The following is a 16988-nucleotide window of genomic DNA, read 5'->3' on the forward strand; positions in this document are numbered from 1 at the left end:
ACGTAGACTGTGTATATTTATGTGTGGGGGGGGGAGGATAAAATGATTTTGAGTCAGATCTCCTTCGGCTGAAATCGTTTTAAATCCATAACCGCTAAGCCGCGTCTCATTAGTGTTTTACGTGAACGCCAGTCCGCGCCGCATTTTACGATTCTAATGATGGCCAGCTTGTTGGACCGAAGCGCAGCTACTCTAATAAAATAAATCATGCGCGGTGGAGGGAGTACTGGTGCTGCGAACAGCGCTGCCGGTTCAAATTAATCCCATTGTGCCTGGATTTGGTCGGGGCGCCAATTAAACGGATTATTATCGTTGCTACCGTCATTACTTTTTGTAAAAACAACTCGTTGGTCCGAACAAATCACGAAATTTTAGATCACCCGTATTCTGTTTCTCTCAAAAACGAATGTCGCATATCGTCGCGCAAGATTAGATTTGTATTTTTCAAACATTTCTGTGTTTTTAAAGAATCTGCTACAAACTTTCGAGGAACACATATCATGTTTTTTGCAATAATAAACGATCAGACATGGAATAAAATGTAACATTTTCAACATGACAACAACATGATGAAAACAAGAATATGTGAAAAAAGATGAATGACGACGCAATCACGTTAGAAAATTAAAAGTCAGTAAGAAAAATAAGAAAAATGTGGAAAATGTGAAGCGCGTACGTTTTTCTAATACATAAACCAAAGTTTCATTCTGTCGCATTTCCGCAATTCTGTCGATAAATCCCCCACACTTTGGCTACCTCTAATCTAACTAGATGGTACCAAACAACCTGCTCAGAGTGCTCAGACACATCGTCCCTAATTCAAACAAGCCGTCCTCAATCCCCGCGTTTTCGAAATCTCGCTTCTGCCCCTGTCACATGTGCGTCTATGTCCCTCGCGAATTCTCGACTACCACAGCTGAGATACACGAGCAACGGGTCGTGGCGAAGATGGCTACCGGAAATTGCTGGGTGACCTTACTTAGGAGTTAGCGCTAGAACTTAAAGGGTCGGAAGACCGTCGAAGGGTTATCGCATCGCCCAAGGCTCTCGGGGAGGGCACAAGCATTAATGAGGCAATACCATGAGAGAACCTAACTCCGCTCTCTCTATCCCGACTCGATGAGCCATCCCGGATTACATTGTCTTCGGTCTTACTTGATTATGAGATAGTCTCTGATAATTCTCGTAATACTACCATATTATACTAGACGTAATACTACTATATATACTATAATTATTTACTTTGAGAAAGATTTATTAAAAAACATTGCAATAAAATGCATTAAAATTGTTTACAATTATACAATAATCTATTGTTACTACTTTCTTCTCCTACTATTCGCAAAAAAAATGTTTTCTGATTAACAAATTAATATTTAGCTTTAATAAGTTTTTTTTTTATATATTTCAATGCGATCAAGTAACAAAATGTTGTTTAAAAAATATTTTAAATGTATTAAAAAGTTTTGTACAGAAACTAATTTAATAAATAATTTTGTCATTAGCATAACCTAATTATACTTTCTTTTCCTGAATATGTGTACAACAAAATTTTTATCTCATTAATTAAGACGTTTTATTAGGAATATTTTAAATTCTCATCCCGTATTAAAAACTTATGAATTGAATTATAGAAATTGGACTTAATAAGTTTTAACAAAATATGAACATGAATCTTATTTAAATTTATAAGACTTTTATAAGTTCCTTATTTTTACAACATATTAATTTTTTGCGGATATGCATAACGTCGTGAATTAAATTCCCGGAGGAAATTAAAAATACATATAATAAATCAAAAATATTAATTATTACCTTCATTCAATACAGTAGCAATTCGTTTCTGTACATTGTTATTTCATTCATACAACAAATCGAATGCCCGAGAAAATGCTTTCGTTGGAATCGCTTTCAGTTCACTCGTCACAATCTTTTGGATCGATGAAACATCCGAATCTCATTTTCATCAATTTTTTATTTATTTAAAAAATAAGAAAAAATCACGCAGAGATGCTTAGCTAAAAACTGAAGCAACGATCGAAGAAAGATATGTCATAGAAGAAGAAATCAGTTTTCTTAAATTCAGTCCTAACTCGAATAATCATCTGTTTGTAATATTCACAGACTGGTACAAAATGCTTAATAATACCTTTAGCAATGAAAACCGAAAATTGAAGGCCGACTTTTCTGTAATCATCTTCTAACGACTTTGGTCCTTATAGGATCTTTTATACCATTTAAACACCCTTATTCTTGATAAATATTCTTTACTGTATGCATTTTTCAACATTTTAAACGTTCAGTAGCTGTTTCGTTTAATTTTATATAAAATTGGATTGCTATACTTTATTGTATTTCAAAAACTTCTACACAATGAAAAACTAACTTCATTAAAACAATTGTCAAATTTGCATCAACCAAACTAATTAAAAATTGCAATCATATAAAGGAATATTCTAACTAGTTCCGATTATTATAATTGTCAGTTCGGGATTTAATTGTTACAATGTAACTGCTACTTCTACTATAACTACTTTTAATTATTTGGCGCAATTCTTGCGCATCTCATTAAATCAAACGTAATGTAAATCGAGCTTCGGTAACGACTATGATAGACAGCTATATATATTTGACATCTCAGCTCGTGACGATGGCTATCGGATTTCTAAGCTTCATTAGTACCACGTGCGTCACTAAAATTGTTCAATCAAGATTTGTCACGTAGTATCGATTTTCTACACATATTACATTCTCTCTCTCTCTCTCTCTCTCTCTCTCTCTCTCTCTCTCTCTCTTTCTCTCTCGTTCTGCCTCTCTGTTTTCTCCCTTCTCTTTCTCTCGCTTCTTTCAATCCTTCACTGCTTTCGCCCTACATCCACTCCGCATAGGGTTCGTAACAATACTAGATAAGGGGCTGCAAGTAATAATGCCCCGGGGCATCGATCATGTGGCACGAATGTAAGCGTGTATTACAGGATTTCAAAAACAAGGTCTAGTAAAAATAGCATCTTCAACTTGAGTTTGGCAGTTCTTCTATAAAATCTTTCGTAGAATATTTCCTTTTTGACCTAATACGTACATTATCGCTCAAAAGTTTCACACCTTGCATTTTTGTTAATAATTCCATTATTCATATATAAATATAGAATTATGATAAATTTTATTATTTTTGACCATGTAAAATATATTTAATAAGATCGTAAATTGTCGAAGAATAATTTTAAACGAAAATTATTAGAGTATAGATTTTTCAAATAATCAAATATCATATCGGTTGAAAAAAAATCGATTTCGTTAGGCATCACTAAACGTTTGACTATCATGTAGGCGACTATAAGTAATAAGAACGATATATAAAAAATACTCTTGCAGAAATTAATCACAGGATTAAACACAAGTCTTTGATTAAGACCGTGCAGAATGTGTAAATTATAATTATAAAGTGATATAAAAATGATGTCAATTCCTCCACTCTAATTGAATACAATGATATTTATCTTTAGGCAATGCGCAATCTTAAATATTTCCATAATTGAAAGTAAAACACTACTCCATAACTCTAAAAATGAAATTGCTAACAAAAAGATAAGACAAAGACTTTTGATAATGTACATAATGATAACACGATTATACTTTATATTTTAACAGATGCTAATTAGTAAAAACGGAAACCGAACGCAAACGTAAGTTTGGCAAAATCTGACAAAAGTGGGCATATCCAAATTTTTGAAACTGCCACGAGAAAAACATTCTATACCTATACGAAATCAAACTGATGGAAATCCACGCAAATCCAGGCAGATTGAAATAAAAATCCTATCTCCATCTATCGGGATGTATAGGACTTTACATACTGGATTCTATTCGATGTCGTCCAGAATTTTATAGCGACGTATTTTTGAATATTAAACGACTCAAATTTAAGGGGGGCCAATGTCGGAAACTCATACCGATTAAAAACGATACGCGATCCGCGTATCGTCGCAAAATTACGAAAAATAAATGTTTGTATAATATACTCAGCCATATTTATTATCCAATGAAAAGAAGATCTTTGTACGAAAATCAATTTATCAAACTATGAGATGTAACATTCTCTTTAATTTCTGCTTTGTAACTGTAAACGCGCGAAACGGGGATAACAAATACGACAAGCCACGTCTCTCTCCGTTGTTCGATGTTCCCCATGAAGATTTCAGTGAGCTATGCTCAGCACAAATGCGTCTGTTTGTATACGTCAGTAAGTTGTGTATATACGTGTATGGGAGTGCGTAGCGTCCGAGGGGTGCGTCCCGAACACGTGACGCCTGATTCATACACAGACTGCTACGGAATCAATTTGTAATCTTGACTCGAATTAAGGACAGGAGGAGAGGGATGATACAGCGCGGAAAGTGAGAGAGAGAGAGAGAGAGAGAGAGAGAGAGAGAGAGAGAGCTAGATACGTATAGATGGAGATACGTTTATTGGTAAGCGAGTCTGGCATTCGGTCCGAGAATGCGCTACGGGTATACTGGAATCCGGACTGTCTCGTGTTGAGGGCATTATAGTCGGGTTGTAGGTTATTAGGTGCGCCGGCTAATAGGCACCGATATAGCGTATTAATGGCAGGTAACCGGACGGTGATAATGGGTATCAAAGGACAGGGTATCGCAGAGCGATGCGGCCCGATGGGACGCGAGCGCGATGGCTTTTACTTGCCACGTTTTATGGAAAAATATAGAATAATGCCATTAACCTGACGCAATCCCGGATCCACGCGTCCCTAATGCGTGTTTGCGTTTTTCGGACGGAGTGCCGAGAACTTCCATCAGCCAGCACGGTTGAACGTAAATCCATGAAAAACGTGTAACACCGTCGGAATACGTAAAATTTAAAGCTTACTGTAGAAAGAGAAAGAGAGAGAGAGAGAGAGAGACAAGTAAAGTGAAACGAGAGAAAGGCAAGTGTCGCAAATCTACTAGCCATTTTGCACATCTACCAATCAGACTGTAATGTCGAACGTTCGGAAATATGCACCGTGCGGAAGAAGAAGAATGCGCGTGAGCTCGTGTACCGCGATTTTTCATGACTCGCCGACTTTGTCAAGTGAAGAGAGAAAGCGCGATAGGAATGCGTCGCGCCCCGTAAGATCGTACATAACTCCCCTTTGTCGCGCCGTACCGAACTTAACGTACGAGTGCGCTCCTGACGAGAGGAGGACTCGCGAAAGAGAACCGGACGAAACAAAAGGACGTAGCAGAGGCGCGACGGACGGGCGGACGGGGGTGAGCGCAGGGGCAGAAAATGATCGGAGGCAACGAAAACGGAAACAAAAGCGGCACGGGGCGATACGCAGTATGGCGACGCTTCCGGCTCGCTCACCGCACACAATGCACTCTCTCTCGTGTTAACTTCTGTACTCCGCTCTATTCTCGCGTCGCACACAACCTTTCCCACCGTTCTTGCATCTCTCGCGCACATCGTATCTCTCACCTATCCTCTCGGCGAAAGGTATCCATTCATCCCCGCGAAAATTCCGCGACTCTGATATGCGACTCCAACGTGTTACATGAACCGCTGTTAAGAGTCAAAAAGCCAAAGTTTCGCTTCTTGTTACCTTTAGGCAACAGTTGCGAACAATACGTTAAGTATCCCAGCGAATTCTCACTTCTAATAATAATTTCGATCATTTCGATCTTCTCATTTTTCTCATGGCGAGTTCAATGTTATTATTTTATTAACACAATAGAAATCAGCGGAAAAAAAATTAATATGTGTTAAATAAGGAGCTTATAAGAGCTTATTATAAATCTTATAAATTTATATAAGATTCAGATTCAGATTTTATTAAAACTTATTAAGTCCAATTTATATAATTCAATCATTTTTTGATTATTTTAGATATTCACGCAAGTGTAATCTTGTAATAAAAACGTCCACGATAATCAACCACTTTGCCCAAGATAATAATTTCGGTATTAATAAGTTTCCGCTGATTGTGTGAACCTTTTAAAAAATCCGAGCATTACACATTTCACGCCAGTCTATAACACATAGGCAGACACTACACGATATTAAAACAAATCGAAGCTTTTGGTGGGCACTGGCAAGGAAACGGAAGCCTAACATGCAGAGAGACGTTTTAAGAAATTAGTCCTCATTGTTGTGAATCACAGAATGGCATGATCTTACGACTTCATTTGACTTTCCTGTCAAGAGTGACGTTATTAATTACTTGTACCGTCATAGTCACGACACCCTACTGTGCGATAAAATAATACTGTGTTAACACTTGCCTGTTTTTCATGACATGCCAAACATTATTAATTGCAAAAATTCGAAATGCGTACTCATCAAATATTCAAAAACCTAATAAATTAGAAATATAAAAATATTAATAATAATATCTAAATATATAAATAATATATAAATATTGACAAATTCCTTAATCTTTACTTAACTAGAAAATGTGGTAAAATCGAAGGATATGGACTATCTATTATCCAAAAGTAGACCCATTATTCTATATATAGTGCAACACCAATAATACTAAAGCGTTAAGTCACCCTTTTCTACACAATCCTGATATAATAAAGTAAGAAAGTATGGCAGGAAGTCACTGAGTACCTGAAAATTAACAAAAGGTAAGAATTACTTGATGCTAATTTTACGCATAGAAGCGCAAACTTTACAGAAGCACCGCCTAGGGAACGAACGCAAGGGTAAACTCATAAATCATTAAAAGAACGAGGTAAAATTATAAATAGATTTATAGAAATTTTTCCATCTACGTCTATAATATGACAACAATTGAGTATAACACCGATATGTGATACAAGAAATGAAAAGAAAATACCATTTTTCGGTCGAAGCGAATCTTGGTAATGGATTTTAATAGAGAAGAGTTGCTGAATGCGTACTGGTCTACCTCTTTAATACTCTCACGTTTTTTTTTTAAATAAAGCAGTGTGTTTAGTAACAAAAATAAAAAATAAATGAGAAATAAATAATATAGACAAAAAATTAACATGTTTTATCCTGTTTTGTGCATGCTACTTGCATTTTAGAAAATCAGATATATCTGATGTAAATTTTTCATCAATTTATACAGCTAATAATAAAACAATTATGCAATTTTATTTTGAAATGTTATATTTTCATAAAATAAAATTTATCGTAGAATGTTTTACATTCATTGTACGTTCAATTATAATTATTAAAAGTTAGTTCAATATTTTTTAAATTCTATCTTTTCTTACTCCACAAATTTTGCTACAATATATATGATATTAATGTAAAATTGATAAGTGATAATAGTAAAATTAATAATACTGTGACAAATTTTAACTTCTTTATTAGACCAGTTAAGACTCTTGTAAATTTTCATCATTGAATTTGCAAACAAAATTGCTGTACGTCACGTTTTTGAGAAAATTGAATTTAAAGTTGCCAAACATCGCATTTTTTAGTACTTTTGTTAAAATAGCTTAAACAATATAACAATGTGATAGAGCAATTATATTTTCGGATTTATTTTGAGCGATCAAAAATTTTAAAAATCATCTATTGTATCAATTGCTTTATGCAAATTAAAATTTATATTTATAAATTTAAAAAAGAAACGGTAATGATCCGCTTACGCAATTTAAATACCAGCACATAATGGATAAGGTCGCCGATTATAAATATATAGTCAAAATTGTCAAATATAATTTGTTTCAACAATCATTGTTATAATTTAAACAATGTATAAAAATTTTAAATTTAATAAAAACTAATAGCATCATTGAATTCTACGAAAAAAATATATATACTACATTGCATTATTTTACCGCCACTTTTTATTTGTTTAAACAAATATTATACATATTATATTTGACAATTTTGATCACTGATTTATAATCGTTATGTGCAGATAAGTATTTAAATAGCTTAAGCAAACCATTACTGTCTGTCTTTCTTTTAATTTATGATATTAACTGTAAATTTTGCATAAGTAGAGTTTTTCATTAATAGAGTAAATAATTTTTATAGATTTTTGATCGCTAAAAACAAATCCGTACAAAATAAAGCTGCTCTATTGCACCACATTTTGTTAGCTATTTTAGTTCAAAACTACTCAAAAATGACATTTTTGGCACCTTAAATTCAATTTTCTCTAAAATATGACACAATAGAGTAATTTCATTAACGGTTTTGCTTTCAAAAAATTTATAAGAATTATATTGTCTGGTTTGTAGTCTGAAATTTTTGTTACACAGCGTAATTGATATAAACAAAAATATGTTAACTACAAAAATAAATTCCAGCTAACTTTATTTTGGCGCCCTTACTTTTTCATTATTGTTATCTATTAAATATTGAATATTTGATCTCTTTATTAATAAAATAAATAGTATTTTATAATTTTTTATACTTGTAATTACTTCATAAATTCACTAATTTCAAAGACAATACGATTTAAGAAATCACAGATACGCTTTAGACGATTTGTTTTTTAAATTACACCTTTTGCAGCATATTACAGAAAAGCTTGTAATAAATTAATTTGTTATTACTATAATAATAGATATCTGAAAAGTCAAGTTAATTTCGAACTTTGCATCCAAAACAGCGATAGACCAACTGTGATATATAATAAAAAACAATTTAAGTGGTACGCATTTGGCAACTCTCCTCTACTATTTCATATCAATTATTAAATATATTTTTCAGTTCTATAAATGGTGTACCGATATAGGTTGTCGAGTTAAAACGCAAACTGAACTGATAAACTGAAGCAAACTTTACAAAAGCACCGCCTAAGAAGTAAACTCAAAGGACAAACCCATAAATCATTAAAAGAAAGAGTTCAAATAATAAATAGATAAATAGATTTTTCTAACTACGGTTACAATATTAATAAAAAATCTTTCAAACAGCATGGAATACAGTTCATACAATTGATCCAATTTTAAATATTAACCACTATTAGAGCGTTTCCTTATTCCATTCTTGTTCAGATAAAGGTCAAGTTTTATTCATTTTTGTGTAAATGTTAACTTCTATTTCACTAGAAACTACATTAACATATTATTAGCTATAACAAAGCGGCAAGTTCAAAAGCAGAAAAAAAGAATGAACAATTTGGTTTTCCCAGAACAATCGTGTAAAATGCGTAAAATAAACATTTTCACATACGTGCGCAATCGCAACGCATATAAAACACGCTGTTCATTTATTATCTCTCGCAAAATATATCCATTTTAATGGACTTCAAATTAGCGCGCTTGCATTATATGCGTTGTCCTCAATATACTACGCGTTTAAAAGCGACTTCACATCCAAAGCGGATGTTTATTAGACACTCTAGACGAAGTTTGACCGATACTGAGTCCGCGTACTTTAAAGATTAAAGCATTAAAACATTTAGTATTAATTTTAATGAAATGAAGTTTTAATGGTATAGACTAAGGACTTTTCATTATTGCGAATATACATTAGTATCGTTTTAGTATAAAGCTGAAACGAAAATATTTTCTACATGCTAGCCTCTACTAAACCGTTTAATGAGTTATTATTTAATGAATTTTTAATAAATTATCTTTATAATATATTTGCACTCTGGTTACGGTCTGCACATTTTCTGTTGCTTAGTTTGCAAATGTCTTACTACATTTCTGTTTTCGCGTGATTGTAGTAACGAAATCAAAATTTGTTAAGTATACTTGAAAATCTGATATATATATATATATATATATATATATATATATATATATATATCGTTAGTGGATATCGAGATTTGCTCAGGCAGTTTCAGCAGTTTATTGCCAATGCGTAATTGATCTGGATAAGAAAACTATGCGCTTAATATTCAAACAAAAAAAAAATAATTTTGTTGAAATATAAATATATATTTTGTTAAAATAATTACGTTGGATTAAATAATTAATATTAAACGCAGAAGCTGTTGTTAAAATATCAAAACTTTTTGCAGCAATATCATCAAGTTTAAGCTTCATTCATAGGTATTTTGATGAGCCAGCATATAATTATTATTTTAACTATGTCAAACTAAATTTTTAGATATCACAATAAAATTGTTATTTCAATGTATTCAGAAAATCTTTCTTACAGATTGACAAGCATGACGATTGTCATTAATCTTGTAATGTATGGTCCGTACGTTAAAGTCGAACAATTAACTTCTTGGCGTAACAAAAATTGTTCATTTACAATTTATTCATTGAAATTACTTCAGAAAGGCTTGAAACGGGTGCGTGTCGTTTTATGTAAAAGCAGGTCAAAAGAGGTGACTGTAATAAATCTTCTGTGGCCCTTTAGGGTTCTATCCATTATCCAATGTTAACGGCATTACCCTTATTACCCCGATCTTGGACCCAATTGTAATCCTTCCCTCACCTACCTGCTGTCATGCGGAACTTTAATCAATAAAACATTAATTTCAGCATCGTTTCTCTAAATAATAAGTACTACTCAATAGTAATAATATATCAATAAATAATAGTGTAAAAAAACTATGTATTACTAAAATTTACGTACAATTATTTTCATATGTACATATTTGTTCATAAGTGATTGTAATTGAATAGTTAACTTAGATTTATAAATGTGATAATTGTATTTAAGAACCAAACTAGTTTCATATTTGGTAGAAAAGACATTTCTTATTTGTTTATTCAAAATATTAGACGATAATTTTGAAACGGTACACAGAAAGAATGATTTTGCTCAGGTATCTAAGAATTTAGCTAAACAGATCTGCAAATAATTTTGTTGGTTTAAAACAATTATGAAGAACGCTCAAGTATAATTATATTGTAACATCTCGTTCTCGATGATAACAATGTAGTCTTGCCTGTTATACCTAATATCAGCAATACTGTTCAAAACATTATAACATTTTATCAACTTAAATATCTTACAGTTACTGGAACACCTAATAAAATTATTTTCAAATCTGTATCTAACAAAATTTTGTAAAATTTGTATATACTTCTTTTTACAATAATTAGTTCACAAAATTATTTTTGTCTTAAAATCTAATTATTATATTAAGAATAATTTTCGTGTAATTCTTATAATTGTGTATCACTTTTACCGTAAAAATATACATTTTTTACATGTGTCAGAAATGCATTTCCTCTCTCTCTTTCTCTCTCTCTCTCTCTCTCTCTCTCTCTATATATATATATATATATATATATATATCCTTGTATATATTATATATATACCCTTGTATATATTATTTATTAAAATAATCTTAATAAAATAATTTATCACAATTTTATAAAACCCCTTTAAAATTACTTGTAAAAAAATAAATCTTTGTAGAAATTCAATGCTATTTATATAATAAATAATAATATATGTACAAAATATTTTTTTCACAATTATTATTAAATATATAATAATATATTTGAAATAAATAACAATTTGAAATTATCAAGACACTAAATATTTACTACTATGTATATTACTAAATCTTATTGAACTTAGAGATGTGATATAACTGAAAATTTATTCAGCATACAATTGGGTGAATTCAAAGATGTATATAAAATCACACAAATAAATATAAACACTAAGATCTAGCTACGACCGTTGAAAAGGAAAGCGTTCTCGTTTAATTTGTGTTTTCACATTAGCGGTCGAATATTTCTCTGTTTCTAAATATTTACATTTCTTATATGTAATATGCTTATTTAATATATTTTCGTATATTAAAATATACTAAAATATAGTATAAATTAATTGATCAATTTTTCTGTTCATTTTTACATAGAATTTAAACAAAATAAAATTTAAAAAAAATGAGTTATTGATGAAACAAAAAATCACTGCAGCATAATTGCCAAAAGTATAACCTAAGAGCTTTATTATTTTTTTATAATTATTCTATCATATTTGAAAAATAATACTTTCCCTTAAAATAATATCCTACTTTAAGAACTATAAATAAATCGTTAATGAGTGTGAAAGTGTCACTGGTCCCACCGCATGCACAAGACACATTAGCCTTGGAGGTCAAGAAACGCGTGCAGCTGCCGGACCAGATCACTCGTGCATGGTGGGGTAGTTCGAACACGTGCGCGTGAGAATTTACGTCGTCACGTAAAGCGTGGCGTAGGTGGTTCGGTTGGTGGAAAGGTAGTGACGAGGCCAGCATGACGAGGAGAACAGAATGTGAAGGCAGAGAGGCCGAGCAAGGGAGACAGATGAAGCGAAGTAGAGAGAGACGATAGAGACCGAGCGAGAAGGAGCGAGAGATAGGAAGAGAAATGGAGGGAGAAAGAGAGAGACAGAGAGAGAGGTCGAGTGGGTACGTTAAGGAAGAGCGGAGGCGCCAAGCTCCCTTCGCGCGAGCCAGGCAGCCCCTTTCGCAAAGCACCCCCTAAGCCTGGTTAGGGGCGAAGGCGGCGAGCCGCGGAGGCCACAACACGACCGCCGTCCTCATTGGTCGGCGCGCTTGCTCTGGGTGGGGCTCCGGAAAAATTGGAGGGGAGAAAAATCCCCCCTAAATAGCTGCGGCTACGGCTGCGAAAAACTAGAATCCGCTCAGCCGGCATCGAGTGCGCGTCGGATTGCTTTAACGTTTTACCAGTTCGTGGTACAAAGGTGCAATCGAAACAGAAATTCAAATAAGGAACGCACAATGGAGGTTCTTCGCTGAGAAAGAAGAGGAGAGAGAGATAACATGTGTCTATTATTTCTTCGAATGTGATAATAGTGAATAACGAAGAGACTAGTGATCGATCGTGTTCACCAAAACAGTGTTTGCGCGTGGGAGTTTGAATCGATAGTTAAAAAAAAGAATCAAACTTCTTATCGACCTTCCCGTTGGAATTAAAAAATGCATTTACGGGATGGTACTTTGGGGGTGACGGAGACCCTTAGAGCTATAAAAGAAAGCCTTAGAAGATGTCATGGCGATTTGGTAACGACAGGAAGTCCCACCATCATGTGCAGTTCGCTACCATCTCATTGGAGATCAAACAAGTCTCTTCCGGTGGCATTCAAGGTCATAGCTCTCGACGACGTCCTGGATGGCACCCAAGTTACCATCAAGGCTGGCAATGACGAAAACTGTTGTGGCGAACTGAGAAATTGCACAGCGGTCATGAAGAATCAGGTCGCCAAGTTCAACGATCTTAGATTTGTCGGTCGCAGTGGAAGAGGTGAGACAAAGAATTCATATTCACATGTACGAGGTTCTCAAGTATCGGCAAAACTTTAAGGAACAGACTTGATTTTCGTTTACAGGAAAATCATTCACTCTAACGATCCAGATCAATACGGTACCGTACCAAGTAGCCACGTACAGCAAAGCTATCAAGGTTACAGTAGATGGACCACGCGAACCGAGGTCCAAGTCGAGTAAGTCGATATACAATTAATGACACAATTGAGATTTCATCGTAACGATAACTATTTAGTATCTTGCGACAGTTATTGTCGTCAAACAACAAAGTCGAAGCACGAAAGCATTTCACGCGATTAGCATTTCGTAATAATGCTTAATATTCCAGAATTTAAGTTTAGATGAATAAATAAAGCAAGTTGGAAAATTTGATTGAAAAAGTTTCGGAGCTCGTGGAAGTGATAATGCTCGTAAATCACATTCAAGACAAACTACAAAATCCCTTCCTTGCGTAGGCTAACGTCGCGAAAAAATACAGTAATCGCGAAACGTAGTTTGACAGTTGGATGAAAGAGGGTGGGGATAGGGAGAGTTCGGAAACGACATTGTTAGAAGAGGGGTGGTATTCAACCGACGGGTCCAAAAGTCGTCGGAAGCTCCGTGACCACCGCGGAATCCGCAAACGGGCGTCGGAGCCTCGCGGGCGTTTAATAATCCGGCGTATATCTGGTGGACCTCAAACCGCGAGGTGGTGGCAGTGCCGCTGAACGGTGCCGAGCCCTCGACACCGAGCGTCGGCTCGCACGTGCACGAGCGAGCGCGCGCACATGCACGCCGCGCAAGAGCACATGCAGCATACACACGCACACGCAGCCGCACGTACATACACGGACACAGCGCGAGATCTGGCATCGTGTCAAGCCGCGAGAACGAGGTCTTCGTCGGCGGTACGCTCTTTAGCTGCTGCGTTTATTTTCCCCGAAACGCCGCCGCGCCGCCCCGGTTGGTCGTCGTGGCCCACTAAGTCAAATTGTTTATTGGTTGGCACCCGGGGAAAGAAGCGAGAAGGAGAGTGATAGTACGATAAGGAGAGACAAACGGAGGATAGTAACCGGCGGCGGCGGCGGCGGCGGCGAAGGCAACGAGGAAGGATAGACGGCTGCAAAAGAAGCCGCGTTTACGCGTTTGTTTATCGCACCGCATATGGCGGTAGCATGTGCCGCGCTACGAAAACCCGCGCCACGTCGTAATAACGGATTTTATGCCACGCTCGTATAAACAGAGATACACTAGCTGCCCCTCCGGATAGCCCGGGGGAACGTCGTTAATCTTCGCTTTTATAGATCTTGGGTGGCCGAGTTCCTTCTTCCTGGCGTTTGTCAGTTAGTCGCGTCACGAAGTTTCCGTTTCTTTGAAAAGTAAAAAGTCTTTCGCAACGGCTTTGTATGTCTCTTTATTTCTCGCAAATTTAATAATGCACGGCCGCAATATGAGAGACTGCGAGAGAATCTCTGGTGGATCGTAAAACTCGAAACGTTAGTCGAGCGTGACTAGAGCGAAAGAAACGATGAAATCTATTTTCAACGCTCGAAATCTGGCGTTAGTGTGCGTGTATATATAATCAACAAGCACCTCCGATTTATTTTACAGATTATCAGTACGGCACGACTTTTCATGGACTTGGTGGTTTTCTCAATCCCTGGCTGGATGTTACGTACTTTCCATCCTGGCATTTGCCGCATCCTGCTTTAGCTAATGGTAAAATATCACTGCGCAATGTCACCGCGTTCAGAAAAAAGCAAAAAAAGACAAAAAAAATGTGCGGATCGAGCGGGAAAAATATTTCACACCATGTATCGCGAACGTGAAAAAAGTCTTAAAAGAGAGCCCGCGCTCACGAGAGAATCCGCGTTATCGATTTCGTCGAGTCCGCGACGCCTGCCGATGATTCATACTCCGTGAGCTGGACCGAGGGGTGAGTCTGAGCTCTCTTTTCCCACAGCGGACCCCTCTACGGTCCCCCTCGTCCCGCTTTCCGCGTCCCGTAGCCGCTGCACATCCCTCTCGTTGTTGAAACAACAATGCGACTTACTACTACCGCTCGCCCCCGCGAGAACGGACGGAGGCCCAAGATTAACCGATTCTCTCTTCCTCAGGAGCGGTACCATCACCCCCCGACTTATTCAATCGGGCCTTCTCGCCAATTCTGACGTATCCGTTTGAATATGTCGGCAATTATCCCGATTACGCGGCGAGTAATTTTACGACGACCAATGTGCCGACGACGAACGCGATGACACCGGTTGTGGCGATCGCGACGAGTCCGTCCAGAACACCGCCCACCCCTAGCGAATCTGGCAGCGAGTCCGCGATTGAAGAGGTCCGAAGCGCCTTCGTGCCACTTCGACACAACACTCTGCCACCGAGCACGTCCTCGTCGTCGTCGTCGCCGGACAGAAACCCCAAAAGACCGACCGAGGGGACGAGAAACGAGTTGAAGGCGCCCACCGAGCTCATCTCCCAGAAATTATCGCCGTCACGGAGGAGTCCGTCGCCAACGAAACTCTCGCCGCCGCCTGCGAAAGGTGTCTGGAGGCCGTATTCAAGATCGTAGACCCAAGTAGCAAGAACGAAAAATCTCTCAAATATCTTGGAAGAAGGCTAGTGAAAACGTATTGCCGTGGTGGTAGACGAAAAAATTAATGATTAATTCTACGAACGAGCAAGCTTTACGAAAATTTACGAATTTTTATAAGTTTTATTATGAATAAATAAAAATCGTAAAATGCGCGGCAAATTTTTCAAATTTGGCGCATTCATAAAATTAATCATCACCTTTCTGAATAACTCTAGCTTTTTAGATATATTCCGAGACGTGTCGAGGACGTTCTTCGTCTACCATTGCGGACGCGTGTTTCAAGTTTTACAAATTCATTGATGAATTTTATAAATTTTGCTAAACAGAAATTATGAAATTCATGATGAATTTTATAAATTTGGACAAATGTATACATAAATGAATGTATATATGCCGTGTACATAGTTCGTGGACAATAAAGTAGTTACCGCAGAGAGATAAAGATTTATCTACATTTTGTGTGTTCATGGAAGTACACGTATAAATGTGTAAGTGAATGAGAAGAAGAAGAAGAGAGAAGGAAGACGAAGGAGAAGAAAGAAAGAGGGAGAGAGAGAGAGAGAGAGAAAGAGACCAAAAAGACAGAGATATTGATATTATTTATAAGTCAGAGTTTTAATGTAAATAGATGGTAGAAACGCAATGGAATGAATAAAATCGAGATCCACGTAAGAAAACTTAAGCGTCGCTGTCACATTTAATCATACCTTTTCAGCACTCCAAAGTTAAATTTAACGATCGATCACTATTATATTCTAAGAATGATCGATATCGTCGCGCGCGAGAGATCCATTCTCAAAAGTGTCAAGGAAGTGTCGTCGAACAGTCCGGGCGTCGCGAATAGAAAGGAAGAATATGAAAGAGAGCGGAACGTCGCACTCCGTGCTGCTGCAAGGGGAATCCATATTTTTTTGTCGCGATTTAAATCTGAATGGTCGTACCGTCGCGCAATCGTTCCGTCTCTTTCGTGTGTGCGTAAGGGATCCCATACGGCGAGCACAAGGGTGGAGAATGGTTTATATCGGAGGGGAGTGCGTGAGATCTGTATTAGTACCTATAGGTTCGGGACCACGTCAGCGGTTCTCAGATCTGTCGAACAAATCTCTCTGTAGCGGGTCAGTGGTGCTTTCGCGTTTGGATTGAATTGGACGGAATTGAGATAAATTATTTCGCAGAGATGTGATTTTTCACGAATAATTACGCGCGATTAATTTCATTGCGCATAAA

General features: G+C 36.3%; 2 protein-coding genes across 2 annotated transcripts in view; one reads left to right on the forward strand and one right to left on the reverse strand.

Annotated features, from left to right (window-relative positions):
* Positions 1 to 16988, reverse strand: part of LOC105196762 (runt-related transcription factor 1) — an 89726-nt gene that overhangs the window by 39492 nt on the left and 33246 nt on the right. The gene's annotated exons all lie outside the window — the stretch shown is intronic.
* Positions 12506 to 16443, forward strand: LOC105196763 (segmentation protein Runt). Its single transcript, XM_011162856.3, has 4 exons — positions 12506 to 13160; positions 13246 to 13359; positions 14774 to 14881; positions 15280 to 16443. Exons 1-4 carry the CDS (start codon positions 12836 to 12838, stop codon positions 15735 to 15737), a joined length of 1005 nt encoding a protein of 334 aa, XP_011161158.1. The 5' UTR covers positions 12506 to 12835; the 3' UTR covers positions 15738 to 16443.

Source organism: Solenopsis invicta, chromosome 2 (assembly GCF_016802725.1).
Source record: "Solenopsis invicta isolate M01_SB chromosome 2, UNIL_Sinv_3.0, whole genome shotgun sequence".
Classification (NCBI taxonomy): domain Eukaryota; kingdom Metazoa; phylum Arthropoda; class Insecta; order Hymenoptera; family Formicidae; genus Solenopsis; species Solenopsis invicta.

Excerpts from the sequence above, each read along its gene's own strand:
- LOC105196763 (XM_011162856.3), top strand. The coding sequence starts at position 12,836 with ATGCATTTACGGGATGGTACTTTGGGGGTGACGGAGACCCTTAGAGCT. Across the intron at positions 13,161-13,245 it reads TGTCGGTCGCAGTGGAAGAG|GAAAATCATTCACTCTAACG; the intron begins GTGAGACAAAGA and ends TTTCGTTTACAG. Across the intron at positions 14,882-15,279 it reads GCATCCTGCTTTAGCTAATG|GAGCGGTACCATCACCCCCC; the intron begins GTAAAATATCAC and ends TCTCTTCCTCAG.